The 27061-nt window shown below is 56.1% G+C and overlaps 1 protein-coding gene across 2 annotated transcripts in view; it reads right to left on the reverse strand.

Annotated features, from left to right (window-relative positions):
• Tex29 (testis expressed 29) overlaps positions 1-26589 on the reverse strand; it is a 339812-nt gene extending 313223 nt beyond the window's left edge. Inside the window, exons 1-5 of one of the 2 annotated variants that reach the window (XM_013515713.1) lie at positions 25580-26589; positions 23215-23325; positions 15480-15549; positions 14609-14748; positions 13799-13952 (exon numbers count right to left, since the gene is read on the reverse strand). In XM_013515713.1, the coding sequence (XP_013371167.1) occupies positions 13918-13952; positions 14609-14748; positions 15480-15549; positions 23215-23325; positions 25580-25637 (414 nt within the window). In that variant the 5' untranslated portion in view covers positions 25638-26589 and the 3' untranslated portion in view covers positions 13799-13917. Of the gene's footprint in view, positions 1-13798; positions 13953-14608; positions 14749-15479; positions 15550-23214; positions 23326-25579 lie in introns of those variants that run through there. The other variant, XM_013515715.1, reaches the window with a different exon arrangement.
• Between the last annotated feature and the right edge of the window lie 472 nt (positions 26590-27061).

Consider the following 27061-nt stretch of genomic DNA (forward strand, 5'->3'; position numbering starts at 1 on the left):
GCACCCATGTTTATAGCAGCACAATTTGTTATAGCTAAATCTTGGAAACAACCCAGATGCCCATCCACTGAGGAATGGATAAAAGAGATGTGGTACTTCTACACAATGGAGTGTTACTCAGCTATTTAAAAAGATAAACTTGAGTCTTTTGTAGGTAAATGGATGCAAGAAGAGACCACACTCATAAGTGAAATAAATCAGATCCACATGTGTAAACATCATATTGTCTCCTTGGTGTAGGAACCTGAAAGACTAGGTAAAACTCAAAACGTATGATAGATGATAGGAAAGGGAAAGAAATTGCTCAAAGGAAGGAATGACTGGGATGAGGGAAAGAAGAAAAAAGAAAGAAGGAAGGCAAAACATAAATATATATATGAATAGCTGCGATGACTGTATTGCTGATGTCTCATGGTGTATTGAAATCAACAGTTAATGATCACAATTTTTTATGTTCTGATTGACTGTGCATGTTTGTGTCTGGTGGTCTGAGCAACTGATTTGAAGGTAACAATGTGCAATGGAATTACAATGGTGAGCTCCTACCATCTTGTTTGGTGAAACTCTATATTATCTCTAAGATTTTATTGAAGAATTATTTTCTTATTCTCTTTAATGATTTGAGCAATCTTTTATTCTTACGTCTGATAATCTGAGCAATGTAGTTGAGGACAGCGATATGCATTGTAACAACCATGGTTGATTTGTATTAATTTGTGTTGAGACTCTGTATCACTTTGAATGTTTTTGCTTTGATTTGTTTATGTTCATGATACTGGTATGCTGCTACTGTTATATTTTTTTGTTTGTCTATTTCTCATGTACTACTCTCTTCAAAATAAAAAGATTTAAACAATAAAAATGTGAAAAGCCTTGTGGCGCTTTGAGAGTGCTCAGCACGAACCGCCTGGCTGTGAAGTCGCCTCTGCTCATCACAGAAACGAGGAAGACAGTGCCACATCCCCGGGTAGCACCGCGGGGCCAGGGTGTGGGCTGTAGGGCGCGGCTTCCACCGCTAGCTGGGGTGGCCGCTTGGCGGCTGAGCAGAGAGCAGGCGGCAGCTGGCACCAGGCAGGTTTGCTGTGAGAAATGTGTCCCAACACCAGGAGACACGGGGCCGAGCGGGGAGTGGTTACACGGTACACGCTTGCTGCACGGAAGGCAAGTTGCCGGAGATGATGCAGTGCATTCAAAGCCAGGGGAGACCAAGGGCCTAAAGGGGATGAATGGCAGCGTGACCTTTACAGCAACAAATCTCATTTTTAAATATCAGCTATGCATTTCGATCATGCCTCACTGATCAGAGGTTGACAGAGACTTCTGTCAAATAAAAACATGGCGCTGTGTCCTCATCCACCTTATTCATTGGGTCTGGCACCGTGTGACTCCTGGCTCGTCCCCAAGGTCAAAATGGCCATGAAAGGGAAATGTATTGAATCCACTTGGGGTACTAAGGCAGTCGGGACAGCACAGCTGAAGACCCTCAGGAGAGAGGACTCCAGAGCTGCTGCAGGAAGTGGCGAGGACAGTGGGAGGAGTGTGTGCGAAGTGAGAGGAGGGATTTTGAGGGAATTCATAGCAATGTCTTCGGCTGTCACAACTTTTTTCATTTTTAAAATACTGACTATGATTTTTACTTTGCCATGTACTATATCAGCATCTTGAGGGTCCACGGTGACAACACTGTCCTGCTGTCCACCCCTGCCAGCCACAGGATGTGACCCTGGAGCAGCCCCTCCCCACTCCTGGCCAAGTAGGTGGCGCTGTGACGTGGGCCCTCTGCAGCCACCCACCCTCGGGTCAGCCTTGGGGCCAGTGAGAGCCAGCGTCCCCCAGTGCCAACCACACAGGGACAGGACAACAGCCATAGGACGCCAGGGCCTGATAAAGCCTGCCCAGTGCCCAGGAGAACCAAAGAGGAAGTCTTCATTCTATACACACACGGGCACACACATATTCACACATGCATGTGTACGCGTACACATATGCACACACCCGCACATGTTTATGCAGAACACACATGTTGTGGTGTGAGGACTGTCTCCTCAGTATTTTCCTCCTGAAATTACAGGACTAAAGACACACGTGGAACAGTACCCGCGTGGGTGAGACCAGCACAGCGCCGAAGGGCTCTCCCAGCCTGGAGACGCTCACACCTCCGCAACCCCCTTTGAAAGGGAATCTGAGGAGACAAAGCCTCCTCTGTAATGTGGTTCCCATAGCAACCAGCCCGGAGAAGGCCAGGAGATGATGTTCCTCTGCAGTCGGCAGCCCCGCAGCAGCCACAGCTTGACTCAGCCTCTTCCAGGACGAATTCAAAAGAAGTAAGCGGGCTTTTGAAACCAACAGAGGAGAGGAAGAGAGAGCGCAGAGACGAGCTGCAGAGCCTCGAGCCTCAGGCTGGCGACAGCACTGCCGCCTGGGAAGGAGGCGCCGGAAGGGCTGGGCTGGTCCCCAGAGCGGCTGGGACAGAAGTCCCCGCAGAGCCGGCACGGCAGTGTCCACCTCGGAGTGAGCAGAGTCCCCGCCGGGCTCTCTCCGCCCAGTTAGGCTGAGCCCAGCACCGGAGCACAAGGCACCCCAGAAACGGGAGCGGGGGCTCTTGAGGAGCACCGGCCACAGGGCTGGGGGAAGACCCCAGGAATAGGGGCACCACACTGCGTCAGGAGGGCCTCGAGGCCTGTCACTGCCAAGGGGCACGGAGCCGGCCTGCAGCTGCAGCAGCAAGCGGCCAATGATGGTGGGGTCACCAGTGAGGCCGCCGCTTCCAGTCAAGGCAGGGGAGCACGAGCACGCATGACCACACAAGCACGCCTGTAACGCAAAGCTGTAGGGACAGTTACACAGTGTTGAAGCACAGCCCCCTTGGGAGGAAAAGAGAGCAAGCTCACCGCAGAAGTCACCAAGGACGGGGAAGGTCGCTGCAGTAATGCTTCCACTAGTGTCAGGACGGAGGGTCTTGTCACACACGCCATCCTGTGCATGGCTCTACTTATGTGATCTCGGCACACTCAGTGAAATACTGAGAGACCTAAGGCTACAACGTGAGTGCGTGTGTGTGTGTGTGTGTGTGTGTGTGTGTGTGTTTAAAATATGTATTCCTCCTGGGCATGGTACCACACACCTGAAGTTCCAGCAGTCAGGAGGATGAGGCAGGAGAATCATTGCAAGTTCAAGGCCAGCCTGAACTACAAAGTGAGACCCTGTCTCAAAAAATAATAAAAGAGGGGCTGGGGATTTAGCTCAGCGGCAAAAGCGCCTGCCTGGCAAGTGCATGGTCGTGAGTTCGGTTCCCAGCACCGGAGAAAAACCAAAAAAAAGAAAAGAAAAGAAAAGTGTGTATCCCTAATGGATGGGCCTAGTGGATGTCACCTTGTCAAGTGATCGAAGTGAGCAAGAAGGCTGCTCACCGCACCTGACAACTGGCAGGACACCCATATTGGTCAGCTGTCCATCACCGGGACACGACACCTGACACCTACAGCGTAAGGAGAGAGGGCTAATGTGGCTCAGTGTTCTAGGGATCCAGCCCGTGGTAAGCTGGTCCAAGGCGGGAACAGCAGGGTGGCAGGGTGTGGCGAGCGAAGCTGCTCAGCTGGGCCAGGAAGCAGAGGAACAGCGCCAGAGAGAGAGGAGCGAGGGACTAGATGCAGATGCGGAGGTCACGCCCCCATGACCCAGGCCAATCAGGTTGACACAGACAAGCTCACCCACCACACACCTTAGCTGCGACGCCTACCACGCAGGGGGTTGACCTTGGCCTACCGGGGGAAGCTGCACAGCCCGCCAAGGAGCCGACCTATAATCTTCAGAGTGACCTCCTCTAGGTAGTCGGGAGGTCTGAGGGACGTTTTGGGCTGAGGAAGACCTGGAGCACCAGGGTATGGACAGACCTGTCCTCCGGCCCGGAACTTGGCAGGCAGGAGGAGAGGTGGCAGGGGCAGCCTGGTGACCTGGTAACGCTAGCTGGGCTGCGGTTACCCAGACCCCACCTCTGTGATTGCATCAATATTTGGGGGAGGGCAGTAGGTCAACATTCTATTCTGAGATGGCTCAGTGGGGACAAATTTTGCACCACAACCTGCAACTTTTGTGCAAGTTTGAGGGGTTCCGAGTGGCAGAATAGAAGATGGGGCGTCAGGTGAATGCCCGCCCACCCGGAGCACTCTCACTCGCTCTGCACCACTGTACTGGCACGCTCGGTCTGCCCCGGTGTGGGCACAGCTGTGGAAAGCAAGGTGAGAGGCCGGGGGAGAGACCCCAGCTGGATTCTGAGGCCTCACAAAGGCAGCCCCTCATGGCACCCGTGAGATGGAAGCAGAGCCAGGCACTGGACCAACCCCACCTCTGCTGGGGGTCACGATCTTCCCCGCCCTGACCGCAGGCGAGGTGCGGAGCTGCCACATGCCTGCCGGTAGCTGTGGGCCACAGTCTGGCCCGTGAGCCTCCGCCACGGACAGCCCCGAGGATGAACTGCCCCGCTGCCCAAGCACTGGCGGCCAACGTGGACGGTGCTCCCACACCGGCTGCCCCTGCTGCTGCTGGCCTCGCCTTGACACAGCATGTCCTGAAGGCTGCTCTCTTACCACAGTGCTCACTGCAGCAAGCCACACTCCACACTGGGGACAGCTCAGGAGACGCTGCTTGGACTCCGGAGGCAGCGGTCATTTCCTCCAGGATCTCTGAGCCAAAATCCGTCCGAAGGCTCAGTACAGGCGAGCACCCCTGGGTGGCGCCCACAAGCCCTGCTTCCGGGTGGATGAGGCTTTGGGGGTACAGCTGGATTCAAACTATATCAAATCCTAGACTCAGCTTCCTCTACTTTCCTTCTGCGTGGCCGCAGGGTGTCAATGGCTCAGGTGTGTGGCTCCTGCCACAGTGCTCGTGTGGGACACAGAGGCACCAGGGGAGGCTCTCGCTGCGCACGGCCCCTCCGTCCCTGGCCTGGGTTCAAGCCTGGGCTGATGGGGGACCTAGCACAGTCCCATCAGCCCTGGCACCCTACAGTGGGCACCCCAGGGGCCCTCACAGCCAGCAGGAGACATCGCCACCCTTGGGCTGGGCTGGGATTGGGGGGCCACAGCAGTGACCCTGGATCCTCATCACTGCCCAGGCAGGAAGCGGGCAGCGTGGGTCCACATGAGGGCACCACAGTGTCCCATGTGCACAAGCTGAGTGTCTAAATGTTCACACTTGTATTATAGCAGAAGACCCACCCCAGCAACCCCCCTCAAAATCCTCCCTTTCACCTTGAACACACTCATGCCATCCTTCCTGCCACTTTGAGAGTCAGTTCTGGAGTCCTCGCCCCTGATTTTAAAGGGAAGTGATTGAAAACAGTGAACACTGCCGGGCGCCACCCAGCAGAAAGGCAGGCTGGGTACCAACACCACGCTGCGCCCTCACCCACCTTAGTCACTGGATCCGGCACCGTGCGACTTCGGGAGCCTCCCCCAAGTCAAAATGACCATGAAAGGGAAACGTTTTAATCGATTCAGGATATCAAGGCAGCCAGGAAAGAGGGCCAGAGCCGCTACAGAAAGCAGCAAGGATGACGGGACCAGTGTGTTTGAAGTGAGAGAGTGTTTGGAAGTGGATTCATGGCAATGCGTCTTTTCCTGTCGTAATTCTTCAATATCAACATGCGCTGTATTTTTGATCATGCTCAATTCAGCACAACTCACAGAACACACGTGCACGGCACACGCCCCCCAACCAGGGCTTGCCCACACCTGCAGCAGAGACCTGGGGCTGCTGAGAAGCAAAAGTGCGGACCCGGCAAGGTGGCTGTTTGCCTGCTCCCTGGGTGGAGTGGGAGGAGCCGGGGCAGGGGCTGCGAAGGGGCGTGTGCTGAGGGCCGTGGACTTTGGAGACAGTCTAAGTCCACTTGGGAGCCCTGATGACAGTGTGACACCAGGCACTGGCTTGATCACAAATCCCCCTGGACGGCAGTCGGAGAGGACAAGACAGCCTGCTGTGTGGCGGGGGACCCATGACGGGGTGGCTCATCAGTCCGCACGCCGTCATCCTCTCCCCTGCTCCCTCTCCCTCCACCCACAGGACTGCTGAGGCTTCCTCCCCGTCACACGACCTGCACTGCGAAGTCCTCCCCTCCCGTCGTCTCTCCTGGCCCGGTCTGCCCAGCCGTATCTCACAGGCAAATTAAGATCTGGGAGGGGTGGCCAGGCTGCATCTGCTCACCCCACAGAGCCGCCTGTGAGACGCAGTTGGGATTTTACTTACTAAAGCGATCCTCACCAGGGGCTGCCAGAAAGGCGCCCATCTTCTGAACTGCTTGGGGTTCATTCGGGCAGTGACCGCCTGCGCTGGCCATGGACGGCAGAGGCCTCAGTGAGAGCAGCGTGATCCTCACGGAAGTCACGCCACAGCACACGGCCGGCCCAGGAAGGGGACAGCGCCCAGCTGAGCTTGCTGTTTTATTCCCACATTTAGTGACACAGAGTCAAGGCAAGGACCCAGCGATCCATTGTTAGAGGTGCAGTGGAAGCAATAAAGAGACTTTGGAAAAAAGATCGTGTGAGGTTTCTGTCCTTGGGAGGGAAACCAGTGAGGGTGTGGAAGAGAAAAGGTCACGGGAAAAAAGAGTTTTCCACAGGAAGCCCCGAGTCTCTGATGCCAGAGCCTTTTACAATTTTCTATTTTTATCAGCCTCGTCAATATGAAGATAGCTCAAATACAGTGGTGCAATAGTCATAAAAGTGGAAGGATTTTCTTGTTAAAATTTGGATCACACTGCAAAGAACACACAAAGGAAAAGATGTGAGATAATTAAGGAACCTTGAATTATTGAAGAGAGCCCAGCTTCCTTTTCAGGATTTCATTATTGATTTTTAAAAAAGTATTGTATGACAGCCGGGAAAATAAACCTGTTCCTGGAGGCACCCAGACCTGACAGCTGTGGTACCCCGGTGTCGCCCACAGGCATCCAGTTCTGACCCGCATTTCCACGTGTGCTGTACCTTAAGCCTGCTCAACCGGCAGCTCTGAAACCGCGCAGGGACTACCCCTTCCCTTTGTGGTCAGGCGAGGGCCACACACTTTCGTCATCTCTAAGGTCTGTTCTGCTGGGGTTTTAGTGTGGGGATGCATTTTGTCCACTTTTTACTCAGAAAGCTGCTTCTTACACTTTTATGACTTTTACCTGAAAGAAGCATGGGGTCACACGTTTCAGATGTGAGACAGAAAATTCTGTGCCCCCACGTGTAGCAGCTGCAGAGGTGTTGACCACGCATGGCCAGTGTTCTGTGCCACGCACCACACGCATGGCCCCACGTGACCCACTGAGGCTGAGATCCAGGACTCTCCCACCACACAGTGACCCTCCTGGGTCCCAGCAGAGGTCATACCTGCCCATGTTACTGTTACAGCACAGCAACTGACCTCCCTGGGGAAGGGGGCAGCCAGGTACAGGGGTCACTTGGTCATCAGTGGAGGCCTCTGTGGTTTGAGCAATGGCTTCTTGTCTGTGGAGGTCACAGAAAGAGATGGGCACCCCCGCCCCGCCTAGCTCAGGGTAGAGGGAGGCGGACTCTAGGCTCACACCCATATACAGGTCCCAGAACCACACACTGCTCCACAGACTGTGGGCCCCCTTGGCTCCTGGAAGGAGCGGCCCTTGGAGGACAATGCTCCGTATGAAATACACTTATAACCTCTGGATTTCTCTGAGCAGCACCTGCTGACAGCTGTCAGAGTGGCTGTGAGTGGACAAGGAAAGAGAAGCAAGGACTATTGAACGTGGGCTCTGACCTCCTGCCAACCCCAGAAGCACAAAATGTCACACAGTCCACTGCCCAGAGAGGGGATCAAGGTCCAAGACTCATCTGTCTTGGCTTAAGTCTGTCTCATTCGAGGCCCACGTGACTGTGGGCCCAGACACCAGCAGAAAGGCCACAGTTGCTCCCTCCCTCACGGGTGGAGGCCTTCAGGGTGGAAGTGGCTGGATCAGCCCTAGTCCCAGCTCCAGGAGGAAACCCAGAGCAGTATCAGGGCCCAAGGAACGCCCCCCACCCCGGAGACCAGTGCCCCAGGGGGCTGAAGAACGAGGGTGTGAGGGTTCCCACCGCGCTCCGCCTAACTCTCCTCCAGGCGACTCACAAGCTGGTGGCTCTCAGAGAATGCTGCTGGGTTCTTGCTCAGGCAGACTAATCAGGTAGGGATAAAATTACAGCTACACACAGTACTCAGGCACACTGTCTGTTTAAGTGCGTTTCCACTCACCTGTATCCACTGCGCATTTTAATGGGGCCAGCGTGACGTCGCTGCACTCACACACAGCCCACAGTGGCAAATCCAGTCCCTCTTTCCACCCACCCCACCTGGGTATGGGCTCAGCACTGGATCACGCTCCAGGCTTCATACGCACCCTGATCCGAGCTGGAGGACAGACATAAGAGTACACTGGAAAGAACAGTTTGAGAATCTGTGTCAACCACATTTTCTGTCTGGGAAAACACTTGAAATCTTCAGCAGGGAGAGAGGGAGGGGTCGGGTCACAGCACAGCGGGCGGCTGAGCAGTGCCACCCACTTCCTACTGCACAGAAACCTCAGGCACACGTGGACACCTTCCCCGCCACACCTGCACTCATGTCTGCGGAACACGGGGAGACAGGGGAGGAAGCACTCTGGGTAAGCAGGTGGGCACTGAGGAGAAGGCAAAGTGGCCAGGGCATGAGGTCCAGCCAGGAAGGCCGCAGTGTGGACAACCTTGGAAGCCCACAGAGGCAGGGGACCTGTGCAGGCATCTGGGTGAGAGGAACTAGGAGGAGTGTAGCAGTTGCTTTGGTTTAGATATAAATTGTCCATCAAAAGTCTCATATGTTCAGAGGTGGAGCCTGGAAGAGGCAGATCACAGGGTGTGACCTAGAAAGGTGTGTTCTTGTCCCTGGCTCCTCCCTTTGCTCTCTCTGCTTCCTCAATGCTATAGCACAAGCAGCTCTCCTCCCCGAGGCCTGTCCGCCATGCTGTTTCTACCTTGGAGCCAGCCAACCACGGGCTGAACCCACTGTAATAAACCTCGCCACCTTTAAATGTGGGCATCAGGTGTTGTGTCCTAGAGACAAGAACATGACCAACACCAAGGGTGGGGTGGGGTGGACACAAGGCCTTGAGCCCGGGTGTTCTGAGTGTGGCGGTGACGGAAGGGGCCAAGGTGTTCGTGCAGGTGGGGGAGAGGGGGTGGAGTCAGATCATGCAGGGCCTGTGGGCCGCAGAACAGGGCCTTCTTAGCAGTTGACAAAAGACACAGGAAATTGGTAAGAATATAGGAGACTGCAAGACTCTCAGCCTCCTCAGTCTCGTTAGCTCTCCACAGAGCATCCCCGGGACAACAGCAGCGTCCCTATTTCTCTGAATCCACAGGACCTGGGCGGCCCAGTGAACAACAGTCACACCAGCTGTGTTGTCTGAACACTGTGGGGTCACACGAGACTAACAGCAAAAGCACATCTGAAAAAACACCAGGAATCCCCAAACTACACAACACACTTCTGAGCAACCCAAGGGTCCAGGAAGAACTGGAAAGGGGAACTAAGAAATGTTTGAGCTGAATGAAAATGAAACAGTATGTAGGAATGTGCAGGGCACGCCACCCATCTCAGTGAGGCATATTTATAGGGAGACCTTTGAGCACTGAGTCCTTATTTTAGCAAGAAGAAAGGTTTCAGATGCCATCCTAAGAAATAAGGAAAAGCAATTAGCCGGGTGTGTTGGTACACACCTGTAATCCCAGCACTCAGGAAGCTGAGGCAGGAAGATCGCTGCAAGTACAAGGCCAGCCTGAACTACATAGCAAGACCCTGTCTAAAAGAAACAAAACCAAAACCAAACAAAAAAGAAAAATTAATCGACTGTCCCCCCAAAAAACACAAAGATAAAACAAATCAGAAATCAGTAAAACAGGAAAATGAAAAACAGAAAGGAGGCCAAAGCTGATTCTTTCAGAAGATCAATAAAAATAACTAAAAAAAATGACAAATGGCTGCACCCGTGGGCACTCCTCAGGGACACTTTTAAATGGTTTGATGCCAGAAAGTCCGGGCAGCTAGACAGAAGGGACACATTCCTTCAAAGACACAAACCTCCCAATCCCACTTAAAAGGAAGAGCGTGTGGCTGGGAGGAAAACAGATTACCCAAATACTGCACATCTAAGCATTAAAATCACACTCACAGCCTAAGATCCCCCACTAGCACATATGCTGGCCTCAGGGTGTCGTGGGTGAATTCCACAAGACAGGCAAGGAAAAGACCACACTAATTCTACACGAACAACCAGAAAATGGAAGAGGAGGAGCTGCTTTTCAACGTCACTGACCCCAAAACCACAGAAGACACCATAGGAAATGCAGGCTACAGGCCAGCCGCTATGAGAACACAGACGCAGGCTTCTTCAAGTAATTCCCGTAAACAGCGAAACAATCCTCAAAGGCAGCTGCAGTCTTCGCCCACTGTAGCCCACAGCTACAGCAAAATGCCACAACTGGGTGACATTTAAAGAAAAGAAACCAATTTCTCCCAGATCCAGAGGCTGCAAGTCCAGATTGAGGCTCAGCCCCGGCGAGGCCTCCAGCTTCGTCCTGGCAGGAAGTGGTGTCTCCTGTCCAGGCCTCCCCCGCGAAAGGCAAACTCCCCGGTACAGCCTCACCTTCCCCGGGGCAGGGTCCTCACGGCCCCACGCTCTCCCTAGGCATCGTCTCCCAACACCGGAGTGCTGGGATGATGTTCCCAACATCTGAATTTCCAGGGACATGTTCAGACCTTGGAAGTTTCCAGCAATATACCAACAAATGAGCTCTGGCCCTGCAGAGGTAAACTCCAGGCAGACTGCATCAACCACGGAAGGTCTGTGGGATTCACCCTTAGCAACCTGAGGAAGGAACGCCAGCTATTCATCCCAAATGACACAGAAAGCAAGCATCGATAGAATGAAGCTGGTATCTAGTTTTTACCTAAATGCTTGGCAAACTAGGAAGAGAAGGAAGCAGACTTCCGCTGACAGACAGCATCTACTGGAGACGTGCAGTTCAGACTCAGCTTGATGCCGCAGACTGGATGTTTTCCCAGGAAGGTTAGGAATAAGGCAGGGAGGTCCACGTGTCCCTCCGCTCAGGGCTGCCCCGCGGGTCCCAGCCAGTAGCTGAGGCATGAAGAGGAAACGGGAAACCCCCAGACTGGACCAAGTGTACCATGTGTAGCTGTCTTTGTCCACAGAGGACATGACTGTCCTGTAGAAAGTAAGTAACATCACACACACCCTGGGCTCTTTAAAAGAGAAATCTGCACCTACAACAGTCCCCTCCGCAGAAGTCTCGGCTAGCGCAAGCCCGAGGTGAGGACTCCAGAAGTTCAGGGTTGTCGGTCTATAATCCATTTCTGTCCAGGGTGAACCGGTCTCAAGAATGAGGTTCCCATGGAGGAATAAATAAGCAAAAGAAAAAAGCAAAACAAGAGAGGTAAAATTCTGGGATCAGGGGGCTTGCAGCCCCTTGGACTGCAGCCCCGATTGCCATTTTCAATAGCCTTTTATTGAGAAAGAACAAAGGACACAGCTATTACAAATGGGAGGCTATCAAGTTTAGCAAGGACAATACAACTCAGTTACCACAGAAATAAGACTTGACTCAGGTAGCCCTCATGTTATCATTCCTCCGGGCATACCTCAGCACACCACCTAGTGTTGCCCCACAGCTTTCCACAGGGACACAGGTTCTGCAGTCATTTCCTTTCCACCAGTGATTTTGCTAGACTTCCTCCAGAACCAATCACATGGCTCGGTCAAGCCTGAGGTAATACATTGAAAGAGTAACCATAGAGTGTCCTTCTCCACACGTGGTTACTGCACAAATGGCAGCTGTGTTTCCACTGGCAGCGAAAAATCAGGAAATGAAATTGGAGACACAATACAATTTACAAAGTAATCAAAAACGCAAAGCACGGAAAGCTCTCAAACGCCACCGAGACACCGCCACAGGTCAGGAAGGAGACAGCTGTCCCCAGACCGATGCACAGGGCAACTGACTCAGCGGGAGCCTAGTGACACCTCTCAGCTGCACTGCTGCCACAGCCGATGGGCACTGCCAATGCTGTGAGGAGCCAGGAGCACTGTGAAAAATAATCGCAAAGACTGACACTCCTGACGTCAAGACTATCACAGAGCACCGTGGCAGGGGAGAGGGGCTGGCAGCCGAGGACAAACACAAAGAGCGAAGCGGGAGGGCAGCCAGAACAGTACCCATGACCTCACAGTCAACTGAGGGAAGCAGTTTGTGGAGAGGGCAGCTTCTCGACAAGCCGCGCCAGGTCAGCTGAAGAGCCCGAAGCCAGATGCCACACTCTCCCGGTGCCTGGTCCCACAGTGGCCACAGCCCCACGTGCCAAACCATGCGGGCGCCTCTGTGGGATCCTGGGTTAGGAAAGAACCCAGAGACACTGAGAAAGAGAAGGGAACTTGAGCCACAAAATGAAAAGCAGCTCGTTAGGGTTCATCCCGGCAGTGAACTTGTCTTTGAAAGATGCTGTTGGGAGAACGCAAACACCGGGAGAAATCTTCAAGTCGCTCCTCCAAGGGACACAGGGTCCAACAACCTCAGTCAACACAGACAAACAACTTTCCGCAAACTGTGCTCACCGCCATTTGTCACCAGAGCACCAACAGCAACCCCGTCCATTTCTGCAGAAGGTGCACAGCCGGCCGGGCTCACCTGGCCGGGCACAACGACCAACGCACAACACACTGAGGTACCAGTGTGACGAGGGCGTGGCACCCTGGCTCTCAGGTTGTGCAGCAGGAACAGGAGACAGGAAACAGCCTGTTTCTTTAACAGTTAAATATTCCCCTAGCACTTGGCCAGCCTGGGGATTTACCTGCGAGAAATGAAAGCGCTTTATCCACACAAAGGCTCAGCCGAGGATGCTCACAGCAGCTTCGCTTTTAACACCCAACAGCTGGAAAGGACAGCTTTCAGTCCTCGGTGAAGGGATAACAGGGGGCCGTCCAGCCACGCCCGGGAGCAGGCTCACCCCAAAGGAACAGTCGCCACACATATGTACACGGCCGGTCTCAGAGCACCTAACCTAGGTGGAAGAAGTCGGACCAGCGAGAGCCCACACTGCACAGCTGCACCTGGAGAAAACGCACACCAAGCCCGGTCAGGAAGGCTAGGGACCCTGAGAGGGACGGAGGATGACAGCGTCCGCAGACAGGTCCTGCGGTCTCCTGAAAGCACTGGCCCCTGAGGGTGTGGCTGTTGCCCCAGGACCCTGTCTGGAGCCCCACCCAGTACTGAGCACACCCCAGGTGCCAAGGCCCAGGACTGTCTTCCCAGGGCAGCCCTGTGGGCACAGGCCTTACTCCAGAGACCGCTGGGGTGGACCAGGACCAGGAGGGCCACGCAGTAGTGGCCTGGACCTGCTCCCATCCCTCTGCCAGGCCAGTGTCCAGACCCTGGAGCTCCTGCCAGCCTCAGACCCCAGGCCTCAGCTCTGCGCGGGGCTGAGGAAGAGGCCCGGCTGAGACCGTGCTCCATCCGCCGGTCAGGAGGCCTCGCCCGCTCAGTGGGGACGCTGTGGGCGCCTGCATCCATGTGGCACCTCCTCCCTGCCGCAGGAGCTCAGGGTCTTCAGGACTGAGACTCGGTGACACCGCAGGCCCAGGCTGCGAGCCAGCTGTCCGGGGCTGGTGACCAGCAAGCAGCTGGCCCCGGGCTCCTCCCCGCCCTCACCATGGCTTACCCACTCCTAAAATGACTCACTAAAGCAACTCAGGACTGAGGCCGGAAGCAACTTTCAAAATACCTTTATTTGCCTCACTGGGTGGCCCCTCCGCACAGCCCCACTAGGGGCCATTGCTGCGCAGTGCGGGGCCAGTTCTGGGCACTCCACGTCCTCCTGCACACATCAGTCCTCCTCCTCCTCCTGCACTTCCTCCTCCCCTACATTAGAAACAAAAATTTGTGTGTCGCAGCTGGAACGCAGAGCGGTCTGGGAGGCGGAACACATCTGCACGCGGCCACACGTCTACACTCAGAGCCGGGTGGCGGCTGGCGAAAGCCTCTGTCCGCGTCCCTTCTCTCCTGGCCGCAAAGGGACGAAGTGGGCGTGTGTCCAGGGCACCAGCCATCACCATACGGGTGTGGCACTGGGTGGGATGGTGGGGCCTCACCACTGTCCACACCCACACCCTCAAGGGCTTGAGTGCGACTGAATCCACGGGGCTGATGGCAGCGACACGGGTGCCTGCCGCACACACGCTGGACAGAAGAGCCAGAAGCCACCGGCAAGGGCCGGGAGCCGTCGTCCCTCCTTCAGCCGCCATGCCCAGCAGCCACCTGCAGCGCTGCCGGACAGTCACCCGTGCCACATGCTGCCCGCGGTCCCCACGGCACTGACCCCAGCACATGAGCAAGCGACAAAGAACCGCGCCCAAGGCAGCCGCCCTGACAAACCCCTCCGAAGTCCTGTGGATAGAATTCCGCCCAAACTGAACCGCAGCTGGAGAGGGCGACAGAGCCAGCCGGCTGCCCAGCGTCTTCCTGGAAGATCCAGAGGCCAGAATAGGCTGCCCAGCCCATGACAGCCCGGGGCCTACCTTCCTCCGCGCCCTCGTCGCTCTTCTTGGAGACAGAGCCACCGGTTGGTGCCAGGGATTCTTCGACGGGCTCACTGCTGGACTCAGGGGGCAGCGTCTCCTCAACAGCCTCCTTCTGCTTCCTCCTCTCTTGGACTATCCTGCGGGGAGAGGGTCTCCGTCACAGTCGGAAGTAGGAGACAGGTGCTCTGGGGCCAGCGTCCTCCCGACTCCCCCTGCCCGTTTCGCATTAGGTTCTGGGGGAGATCACACTGCACATCACAGCGGGTCAGGCTGCGAGGGAGGGTGCTGCCCACTGCTGCGAGACGCCACCTAAGTTGCAAAAGGGGCCCAGCGTGGCAGGTGCTTGGGCCAGGTGAGGGTGCCAATGCCGCCTGGGCCTGGGGACAGCGACCAGCCGCAGCGCCTGAGCCTGTGGTCCTCTGTGGCAGTGCAGGAGGGCTCATCCCCAAGACTGCATCCGTGGTAGGTAGGACGTGTGCCATGGCAGGACTTAGCCTGCACTCACAGCGTGGTAGGGGCCCGAGAGACACCAGAGGCTGAGCACACATGGCTACCCTTGCAGGTACCAGGGGACCCTTGCTCTCCCCAGTAAGGGACGGCCCCCACCTGCCACAGCGGCCAGGGGCTGAGCAAGGAAGGCCGAGCACCTGGAGCATAGATAGCCACCAAGTGCCAGGTGATGGCCATGGCGAGGGCTCCCGAGGGAAGGAGCCAGCCCCCGCCTCTCAGAGAGAGGGAGAGACAGAGACAGAGACAGAGACAGAGAGAGACAGAGACGGAGACGGAGGGAGGGAGACGGGGAGGGGAGGGAGGGAGGCAGAGGGGGGAGGGGGATGGAAGGAGGGAGACAGAGAGGAACAGGACCCACTTGTTAACGAGAGCGATGACCAAGGCAACGATGATGACCACGAGCAAGATGGAGGACAGGTGCACGTAGACTGCAAGACAAGCCGGCGGCCGGCGATCACTGGGGAGAGCCGTGGGCAGAGCAGGGCGCAGGGCTGGGCAGAGGGGAGCTGCTCCCACCTTTGCACCCTGCAACCGTGTCCCCACAGCGGCTCCTCCTGGCCAGACGACCCCACACTCTGGGCTCAGAGTTCTTGGAGAAGGACCCGGGGAGGGCCGCAGGGCAGGGACAGTCAGTGCACCCCTCTCCTGCCTTGCTGACCTCTCAGTACCCTTCTCCTGTCCCCAGGGAGAGAGCCTGGCCGGGCTCAAGGAGTGGGGCTCACCTCCTGCTCCCTGTCCCTTCTAAGAACTGCCACCCCAGAAAGGAGCTGATAGATGCCATGAAGGGGGTCTTGAAACAGGACTTTTTGCCATGTAGTTCTAGAGGCCTGATGTCTAGGATCGTGGTGCTGGCAGGGCTGTGGTCCCACAGTTCCAGAGACTCTGCTACTGCCCCTGCCTAGACGCCCCAAGCCCACCGCGGCGTCCTCATCCCAGAGTGGCCTCTCCTCTGCGTCCCACTGTAAGGACACCAGTTGTGTCAGAGCAGGGGCTCCTCCTACCCAGTGTGACCTCATCCTAACGACCCCCTGGTGGAGACCCTCTTTATAAATAAGGCCACATTCGCAGGTGCCAGGTGCCAAGACATCAGCACAGGTCCGGGGCAGACACAATTCATGACAGGAAGTTCATGACCCACAGTGGCGGACGGCAGGAGTCCCAGGGGAGCGGTGACCCTAGAGGACCCCTGGGCATCTGGAAATGGATGCAGACCCCTCACATGGGCACTGAAGTCAGAAGACTCAAAGGGAGAGACGCAAGGGCCTGGGCTGCACCCGAGCCCTGGGGGTGACTAGGTCAGCCAGGGTAAGGGGGTGGGGCTGGAGAGAGGAACAGGACAGGCTGTGGCCGACAGGGACACACGGGAGGCTGCGCGTGGTGACATGATGGCTCGCTGCTCCCCACCACACCCTGGGAACTCACTGAGGGACGCGGAGGCCAGGCTCAGCTGCCCAGCTACTCCAACCCGGAGATGGCGCCCTCGGAGAAGGCTGACTCCTCCAAGAGACGCTGAGGTGGCCCTGGGCTCCCACCTCTCTCCCTCTGGACGTGCACGGGGACGTGTCCCGTGGCATGAGGACGCTCAGGAGGGACACCAGACCCACCCGCAGCAAAGCCTGTCTCCCCGAGCGCAGCCCCAGCCTGCCGCATGTTCGGGGCCACAGCCTGGGTGACGCTTTGGTCCACCCAGCTGAGTGTGGGGTAAACTGGCACACGGTGACTATGAGCCAATACGGGGTGTGCCACAGGGCGTGCACAGAGAAAGGGTGCTGTAGGTGATGCTGGCCAAACAGAACCAACCCAGCGGAGGTGAAGAAACAAACGGGAGCGTGAGCCGGGCTTTGGAGGAGGACTCTCCAAGCTCTTGCGCTCTGCAAGCGTCTGCTCCTTCCTGTGGGCTAGTGCCTTAGCGCACGACAGACTCTCGGAGCTGTCTGTGTGCACACGGACTCGGCCAGCGCGGCCACCCCCACCTGTCAGCACCCGGTGGGTGGGACGCCCCCACAGGCAGCCCCGGGCTCCCCTGACTCCAGACAGTGGCCCAACACGCTTTGTCACACACCGTGCACGTGGCTTTTCTTAGAAACCATGTGTTATGTGCAATCTTCCAAAAAGAGTAGCAACTGAAGAAAAGGTTTTCTGTGAGGAATATCTTGGTAACTTCTCCCTGAATACAGTTAAACGAAAGTTTTGAAATCATCTCAGCAAGTCCCGCGAAGAAATTGAAGTAACTTAGGAGAAATGACACGTTAAATAATGTACCCTACATCGAGACCGAAGAGTGAAGGCAAGTCTTTCTCTCGGAATTCCCACTTCTTTCTGAAAGATCTAACGCTAATTCCCCAAGTTCATACTCTTAATAATACAGATTATGCCATAACACAATGTGCTCTTCAAACCAGCCGATTAAAGAAAGGTTTTGGTGAAAGGTTTTCATAACATAGAATTATGTGCACAAAGAACTCATAACACCCTGTCAGCGAACACTACAACTTACACAGCACAGAGTTCACTCACTGTCTGGAGTAGGAAAGACGTCAAAGGAATGAAAATCAGCAAGGGCACAGGGAGGCCAAGTGCAGGCCTCGCTGCCCGCCCCCGCCTGCAGACGGCCTGCCTGCTGACTAGCCGTCCGATGTTAAGAAACCTGCAGCGCCCTCGCCCACGTACTAGACTTGGGAGGGTGGGAGGAGGGCTTGGGGTCACGTCTATGCGAATAGGGTGAGCATGCTGTGGAAGCTGGGGCCCTCTCGGTTCTTGGGCGCCTGCATCCTCTTCCAGGACCCCAGGGGACACTGGCGATCGGGCTGCTGCAGGGGCACAGTCTGCGTTTCGGGGTGACAGTGAGAGGTGGTTGTGTTAATTCCAGCTCTGTGCGATACACGCCCAGTGTTCCCGGAACGCCAGCACCTGCGCCCGACAGCTGAGAGCGCGGGCAGACAGAGGGCCGTCGGGAGCTGCCCCGCGAGCCGGGCCTGCCCGGGCGGTCACTCCCGTGTCACTCCATGGCAGCTCCGCTGCACCGGATGCAAGGAGGTTGAGACCGCTGGGAGCCGAAGCGGCCGCCGCTCCCCGACTCAGCCTGGGAGCCCCGAGCCCGGCCCCTCCCTCAGTGCTTTCCCACGCTGCTTCTGCTGCGGGAGCCCCAGACAGTGACTCTCCAAGGACACCTACGTTGCAGAAGTGCCTGGAAAGGGGGTCCTCCAAGAGGCTGGGCCCCACCAGGCACATGAGGGCACCACACACCCCACACCCACTGCCCTCCAGCTGTGCTGATTTGACGGCTGGGCCACCAATGCCGCAGACCCCAAGGACGGTGAGCACAAGGGAAAGCTGATGACGGCCAGGCCACTAGCAGGGAAGGCGCGGCCTGGGGAGAGCCCATCACAGCCCTGGAACACAGCTCACAGCTGTTGGTGGGCTCTGCCAGGCCGGGGACCCAGGAAGGGGTCTCAGAGAAGACGCTGGCAATGGGGCGGTCTCTCCAAGGAATCTCCATGACTTGTGACTCCCAGCCACCTGGACTAGGGGTTCAGCAAAGCCCAGAGCCAACTTTCAGGGTGGCACTGGCCAAAATGGCAGAGAGAGCACTCACTCTACCCCTCCACCACAAGCGAGGGTGAAAAGGCACTGTTGTCAGAAATAATCTTCAGCAGTTCGAGAATTAACCAAAAGCTGGCAGGAAACTGTGGACTCCACATGGACAGCTGGGTCTCAGCAGGCCCTGGGCATCTCCTTGTCCTGTGCCTTCTCCTGTCCACCGTCCTGCTCCAGCCCATGGTCAGGCAAGCACCACAGCCTGGCCACTGGAAGCCCTACAGAGCCCCCGCCCGAGGCCCGCTGTCACGGGTACGCATCATCCGCTGTGGCCAGCATCCCCACTCCCAAGGACCCCGTGCGCAAGGCCTCCTCCCGGCCACTGCTGGACTTTGTGCCCAGTGGGCCGACCAGGGCCGGGAGAAAGGGCTGAGGCACAGCATAAAGGGTGTGCTGACACAATCCCAAGGCTCCTGGCAAGCAGGTCGTGGGGACCGGGCAGAACTGGCAGAGACAGAGAATGTGTCCCAGGTGGCAGGGATATCTTGCCCAGCTGCCAGCTGACCACAAGGCTAAAAAAGTGGAGTTCAGGGGCTAACACCACCAAAGACAGACTTGGCAGATTTCATCAGGGACAAGTCGTCAAAAAATAACTGTAGGAAAAGTCAGCAGAACAGGAAGCCCTGCGTCAGCGGGGAGCCTGACTTCAGAGCTGCCGTGTAGGTTACAATACTTATGCACCCAGGGTGCAAGAACCAAGTGAGACTAGCACAGAAAGAACCTATGGCCACGTGCATGAAAATGCAACCAACCACTGGGCCCCCGTGCTGTCCTGACAAGGGGAGGATTTCAGGGCAGCTGCTTTAACTCTCTCAAAGGACTACAGCAAAGAGCGCCTAAGGCCCGAGCTAGAGCAGGAGACCAGGATTTAAGCTCCCAACACCTCCGCTCACCACTGTACTGGACACTCCATTCACAAAACAGAGAAGAAAACTTAAGTCATCCGAGTGGAAAGGAAAAGTAAAACCATGTTTGCACTGACTTTGTAGAGAAAATCCTAAGGAGTCACCCAGAGAAACCACCGCTCAAATTCAACAAGGCTGCCAGACACAAGATCAATACACAACTCTCCGCTGTAGCTCTGTATATTACCCATGGACAGTCTGCAAATGAATGAAAACTCTTATGCTCTTAAGAATGCTAACACTGATAAAATACATAGGCATAAATTTTTTAAAAGAAGCTCAAGATAGGTACAATGAAAACTACAAAATACTATTTAAAAAATCAAAGACCTAAATAAATAGAAATACATTCCTTGTCCATAAATCAGAAAAATTTAACATTGTGTTAATGGCAAACTCTCCAAATTATCTCCAGATTCAATACCAGCCCTATCAAAATGTCAAATGTCTTTTTTTGGCAGAAATTTATAAGCTGATTCTAAAATTGATATGGACAGGCAAGGAACACATAATAGGCAAAATAATATTGAAAATGAATAATGAAATAACACTGAAGGTCTTACACTTCCTGATTTCAAATTTTAATACAAAGCTACAGTAATCAAAATAATCAAGCTGGGCATGGAGGCACATGCCAGTAATCTAAGCACTCTTGGAAGTTGAGGCTGGAGGATCACAAATTCAAGCCTAGCCTAGGCAACTTAGTGATTTAGTGCATCAAAACTTAAAAATAAGGGGCTGTGGGTTTAGCCAGTGGCAGAGCACCTGCCTGGCAGGCACGAGGTCATGAGTTCAATTCCTGGTACCAGAAAAAAAAAACAACAACAACAACAACAACAACAAAAAACCAAACCTTCAAAATAAAAAAAAGGAGGGCTGAGGACATGGCTCAATGTGAAAGCGCTGGGTTCCATTTAGAGAATCCAGTACCACAAAATAATACCCAAAACTATATAGTGCTGGCTAAAGACAGACCTGCAGACCAAGGGGACAGAATTGAGAATCCAGAACTACACTCACTTTCCAAACCAACTGATTTTCAGAAAGGGTACCAATCCAGTGGAGAAAGAAATGTCTCCAACCACAGTGCTGAGAGCTCAACATCCACCTGCAGAAGAGCAGACTTGTGGCCCTACCTCACACCATATACAAAATGAACAAAGACCTAGAGCTCTTAGAGGTCTGTACAAACACAAAACTTCGTTGTCACATCCAGCAGGAGGCCTCTGACGGGGGTTATAGGTCCCCGTAATGACCCTCCACCCCCCTTCTGGTCCTTGTCCTCGCTCCAGTGAAAATGAGGAAGTGGGGCTCTTATCAGGGAGTCAAGACTGATACAGCGCAAAGTGAAAGTTCATTTAAAAGCAGCAAATGCAGAGGAAGCAGAAGAAGCTATCTCAGCAGCAGAGTGGCACTGCAGGCAGGAACCCCGGCTCAGGCTGCCCGGGGCATGGAAGGGGTACCCAGACTGGTGGGGATGAGCTGGTTTCTGAAAGTAACTGTTTTACCAACTGGCATGGCTGGGCCATCAACATCTTGGCCTTTGTTTCTGGGAAGGAGACGAGGCCAGCGTAAGCAAAGGAGAGTGACACCCCCATAAGGACACAGTAGGGCTCATTTTCTCAAGCACATGGTACACACAAGCTTGTGTCAGCTTCGCAGTGTCAGTTGTCCAGTTTTGCCCCACGTTTTCCTTTATGCCCCTCTAATCTGCCCCTACAGTTTCTCAGCTACGACGCCAAAGCCAAAGCAACCAAAGGAGAAACAGACAAAATGGACATCATCAGAGGTTAAAGTACTGGTGCTTTCAGGGACGCCCTGGAAAAGTGAAAAGGCAAACAAGGACACGGAAGTAAGTATTTGCACCTCACAGATCCGAGGAGGGTCTCGTATACAGGAGGCCAAAGAGCTCTTGAAGCCCCATTCACGAAGAGAGCTGACCCGGTTAAAATCCAGCAAAGGGTCTCACGAGACAGCTGTACAAAGGGCACCAAGCTCATCCACGCGTGCTGTACGTGGAGATTCACTGGGGAAACAGAGGCACAGCCACCAGGGACAGAGCCGGAGAGGAGGCGGCAGGACTGGAGGCCGCACGGGGATGTGGCCACCGTGGAGAACAGTTCGGAAGTTCCCTGGAAACTGAAACACAGGCAGAGACACAAGGAAGCTGAAAGCATGCACCTGCGCAAGCACTCACAGCAGGAAGTTTTCACCACGCATCGTAGCCAGGCAGTCGTCGAGGCACAAACGCAAGGTGGCGTGTTCGGACAGCAGAGGACTGCTGCGCACGCAGGGGTCAGCACCAACTGGGCTATGACGTGGTGAACCCGAGAGCCATGCATCGGGGAGACTTTGTGTGGCTCACCGCGGGTGGAGGCTGCCAGGCTGATGAGCGGGAGGTGGAGGGAGGAGGAGGGGCCCCAGGGGTCTGCGGTTTCTTCCCAACGTGACGACAGCGTTCTCGAGTTAAGTCTGCAACAGCTACGCAACCTCATGAATCTGCAGAAGGCCACGGCATTGTATGCTCTCAGGGAAGAAATCGTGGTATGACAGCCTCATCTCAATAAAGAAGAAGCACATTGGGTTGCTCCATCTGCAAGTGGGGCTCCCCGAAGCTCTGGGGCTCCCTGGAGGGACAGTCTCCCAGGCCTCCTATGGCTGAGACCCAGGGAGAAGTGGGCACCGGAGAGAGCACTGTGACCACATTCCTCCTCTTGAGGAGCCAAACCGCATCTTCTTCCCCAAGCGCTGCCCTCACTGAGGCCGACAGATGCCCTGACTCTCCCCTCCTGCTCAAGGGGCCGGTGCGGGCAGCCCCGGAGCGAGTCACCAGCACAGGAAAAGGGATAGGGCCGTGTCTGGCCGGTGACGCAGGAGACACACCACTGGAAGAAGGGGTCCACCTGAAACAGCCAAGGCGGGGGCCAAGGGGGGCAGCTGGACAGCAAGGTGGGGACAGTGGCAGAGCCCAGCTGACCTCCTGTCCGCGGGGCGCTGCTTCCTTCTCTCTGCAGTGAGCGGGGTGGAGGCCGCAGCTCAGGCCAGCTCTGCTGCCAGAGCAGCCGTGAACAGAATGGCGGACAAGCCTTTAAGCACAGCCGTGAGGGCTGGGAGTGTAGACAGGCTCAGAGGCAGTGAGGCACAGCCAGCCTCACCAGGCACCGCTACTCGGCTGTTCCTCCGGCACTGCGGGCGACCAGAGGCAGCTGTCCCAGGATGCAGGCCTCCGCTGGGAGCCCAGTGGGCGGGCAACCGGCCCTGCACGCTCCCTGTGGCCCTGCCTGGCCTCCCCTGCCCCTCACACAGCCATGCAGGCTCACAGGCTGGGCCCAGAACCAGGAACCCTGGCCAGGGCTCCCAGCTGTCCTCTAGCTCCTTGGTGGGTGCTGCCCGGTCTCCAGGCCCAGGCTTCTGCACCTCCAGGTGACCGGATGTGGGACAGCAGTCAGGCCTCAGTGCAGCAAGCCTGGCAGCCAGAGCATGGGACCCACAGAGCCTCCTGGTCACGTCATGCCCTCGGGAGCCCAGTGGCTGCTCTTGTCCACAGGGCAGAAAGGACCCAGAGCAGTGAGAGAGGAGCACGGCACTCACTCGGCATAGCCTTCTCATAGCAGACGCTCTTGTAGAAGCAGCACCCCAGCTCCTTGCAGCGGTCCCGGGAGACGTTGTAGTCACAGATGTTGTACAGGGGGATGTCACACACTGCAAGGCAGACACGGTGCTGACATGGCAAAGCCACATTCCCACTGGGAAGCTGGCGCAGGAGGACGCAGTGGGGATTCTGGGCTGAAGGCTCGGTTCCTTTAGAGCTCCGCACCATGCACATCTCGGCTTGAAACAAGGATCTGGAATGAATTAAATTTCTGCACAAAATAAAGGGGCCCTAATCTGGTGCAGGTCCTGGGCAGCCAGGAAGAGGAAGAACCTCACAGAGCTGCACCAGGCGTGCCAGGAGCCTCACAGCACCGCCAGGACCTGGAGCGCGGGGCTGAGGCCAGGCCCAGGGAGGTCAGCTGCGGTGCAGGGCACTCACACTCAGCATTCAGCAGGTGAAGTCACCAGGTTACCACAGAATTGAAAGTTGGATCCACAGGACAGAAAGCTTGTTTGCTGTGGTACTGGTGATTGAACCCGGGGTTGTCACACGGGGCTGCATCCTGAGCCTTTTTAAAGTTTGTTTTTTGAGACAGAGTCTCACTAAGGTGCTAAGTTGCCAAGGCTGGGCTTGAATTTGGGATCCTCCCACCTCAGCCTCCCAGAATGCTGGGATTACAGGCTTAATTGGAAAGTTTAATTTTTAAATGCCAGTTCTGCCCCAGAAAGAAAGACAATGGGCAGGCAGAGCAGGGCAGGAAACAGCTGCAGCCCACCCCGGGCAAATGACCGCCTGCAGCCGCCGCGTGCAGCTCCCCAACAAGCAGAGGCCGCCTCACGAGTGGACGTGGGAACCCAGCCACACTTCACCACCTGCCAGTCTGAGGCCAGAGGGGCAGCAGCCACCCCTCCTGGACAGCACCTCCTCCAGGCCAGGCTCGGAGTCCCCAGACAAGACCACAGCCAGCCCTGGGGCCCTGCTGTGCTCCTGAGGGCTGGGGACACCCACTTCCTGCCTTGTATGATAGGCAAGTGCGGGAGGACAGCGAGCAGCTAGAGGGGCCCTGGGCCCACAGGAGATCGGGGTGACCAGGCCTTGGTCAGGCAAGCTGGAGCCCAGGGCCAGGATTAACAAGAACGGGGGGACAGTGAAGTCCAGCATGTGACAAGCGGTGGGACAGCAGGGGAGGGTGCCCACGAGGGCTCCTCACGCCTGCCAGTCTCCTCTCTCTGCCCTTGTAATGAAGCAGAGGCCCCTGCAGACCCACAGGCCCAACTCACACCGGCCCTGTCTAGCTTGGTCAACGTGGTCAGCTGGTCTGCACCCACAGGGTGACCTGAGTCTGAGTGGTCTGAGCCCTGGTCACTTTTTGGCATAAAAACTCCTAGCCTGAGAGTCCCTGTGGCCCTCCATTCGGGTCCCCTCCAACTATTGGGAGCTATTTCTCGCTTGTTAGGAAACATGCGTCTCACCTGCCTCCTCCGGCCTTGACCTCGTTCTTTGGCCCTGTGAGACACCAGTCCGGACGAAGCGGGTTCACATGGACAGAGCCTCCCTTCCCCACGAGAGCCAGCTGCAGACAAGACCTCCCATGGGGCCTCAGTTCTCACCCCCAGACCCCTCCAGGCCACGTGTGGAAATACTACAGTAAAAGACACACTGCCACGAATCCCCTCAAAATCCTCTCCCTCGTTCGAACACACTCATCCCTGCGTTCTCCCCGCTTCCTGCAGCAGCTCTGGAGTCCTCTTTCCCGAGGGTCTTCAGCTGTGCTGTCCTGGCTGTCTCAATGTCTTGAATGGATTCAGCACATTTCCCTTTCATGCTCGTTTTGACTTTGGAGAAGAAAGTGTCAGAAGTCGCACCAGCAAATAAGGTGGACGAGGACCATTGTCGTGTTTTTTATGAGCTGCCTTTCTTTTGGATGGTGCTTGGTGGCAGCAGTCACTGTATTTTTTATCAGACCTCATAAAGACACTTAGGAGAGAGGACTCCAGAGCTGCTGCAGGAAGTATCCAGACCATGGGATAAGCAAGTCGGGAAGCGGGGTGTGGGGATTCATGGCAATGCGCCTTTTATTGTAATCAATTTTTCAATGTCAACATTCACCATATATTTTGATTACAACTCATCCATTTGCACTTGATACAGAAATGCCTCTGACTCCCTAACTTCGTGGGAAACAGCTGTGTATCACTGTTTCCTACACCGTTCCTGAAACTTCAGATGTGGCTATTTTCATAGTGACACTTAGGAAGTGGAGACCCACAGTTGTCTCATGTGAAAACCCAGATGCCCCTGCCTGCTCTGCCCCACTGAGCTGGGTGACAGGGTGGACGCAGCTCCGGGCACCCTGGTTACCTGCGAACTTCTGCAGCAGGTGGGGTGGGGACTTCTTGGGTTCTGGCTCGTATCTCATGGTCGCAGTCGGCAGGGGACACGGCAGTCAGAGGCAGGACACCCAGCAGGTTGGGCAGCAGAGGGCCACGCCCAGGCCCTCCTGTAAGTCAAGATGGCACAGTGCCCCACCTGTCCCCTTAGCCACCCCGCCCCGCTCAGTGTCCTCCAAGCAGAAACTACTTCTTCGTCCTAGGAACTGGCCACCTGCTCCCGTCCACTGCTCCTTGGAACCTGAGCCAGGCAGGCCCGCTGTCAGCTGTGACATCACAGGGCCCTGTGAGGTCAAACAGAGTCACACGGACAGCATTCAGAGTGAGGGGCTGCCCCTCCTGTGCCGGCTGTGTTCAGGGCTGCGCAACTGGACAGCCGGGAAGGAGGTCTCCGTGTAGGGACGGCGTCCCTCGGGTCACCCAGCCTGGCTCGGGGTGGATAACAGACTCCACAGCCTCTCCTTGCACCTCGGTTCCGCCCCTCCTGCCTGCAGAAGGCGGGCCAGACTCCTGAGGCTCAGACCACCGCTTGGAGGAAAGTATGCGGTGACCGCGCTTGCTGGGGCAGGGAAGGTCACCACGGCCACGGGCAAGCAGTGACACTGACAAGCAAGGCTGGGGCTGCCTGGGCCGCAGGCACCAACCCTGGCTGAGAAACTGCAAGTCGGGGGCATGACCACAGGTGCGCCACTTGCCCGCCACTGCCCACCACGGCAGCCAACTGGCTGCACCTGCGCCCCTTGCTATGGTGCAGACAGCCGCTGGCCAAGCGCATGACAGCTTCTTGTGGCTGTTGCCATGGAGGCAGTGTCCCCGAATAATGGACCCTCCCCCTCATTGTCAGGCACCAGCTTTTAATTTTGTAAGCCTGCAAGATTCGGAAGGGTTGCCACTTACATTGGCCTCTCCATTATTAAATGTCAACCGCTTCTGTTTACAAATAAACTGAGTTAATCAAACGCCTCTGGGGAAGTGTGCACGGTGGCGGCAGCTGGGCCAGGCCCGGAGCGGCTTCTGGCGGTGTCCGGGGCCCCTGCCCTCAGCCCCGACTGCTGGGAAGCCGGTCCAGCCCAGCAACGCAGGGCAGCTCCTTCAGCGGGGCCTGCGCCAGGTTCCAGGGAGGCCTACGCGGAGGGAAGGCAGATGACCCAGGGTGGGCAGAGGGCGGGGCCGCACCGCCCAGCCTCAGCGCGGTTAGTGGGCTGCTCACTGCCTTCACCCTTCCATGCGCTCGTCCTGAGTGCAGACCTCCCACCCCTGCAGTGGCCGAGGTGGCCTTGGCTGGGCTCCTCCTCCGGTGACTGACCAAATGCACAGGCCATCACACAGCTTCAGCTGTGTCGCCAGGGAGAGGTGCTCCATCCCCAACACAGTTCCTCAGAGCGTGGGGCCCCTGGAAAGCGGTCACTGCAGACGTGAATCGGGGAAGGTGAGGGCCCACTGGGTGTGGCCC

Source organism: Chinchilla lanigera, unplaced genomic scaffold (genome assembly GCF_000276665.1).
Source record: "Chinchilla lanigera isolate Chin_1 unplaced genomic scaffold, ChiLan1.0 scaffold00003, whole genome shotgun sequence".
Lineage (NCBI taxonomy): Eukaryota > Metazoa > Chordata > Mammalia > Rodentia > Chinchillidae > Chinchilla > Chinchilla lanigera.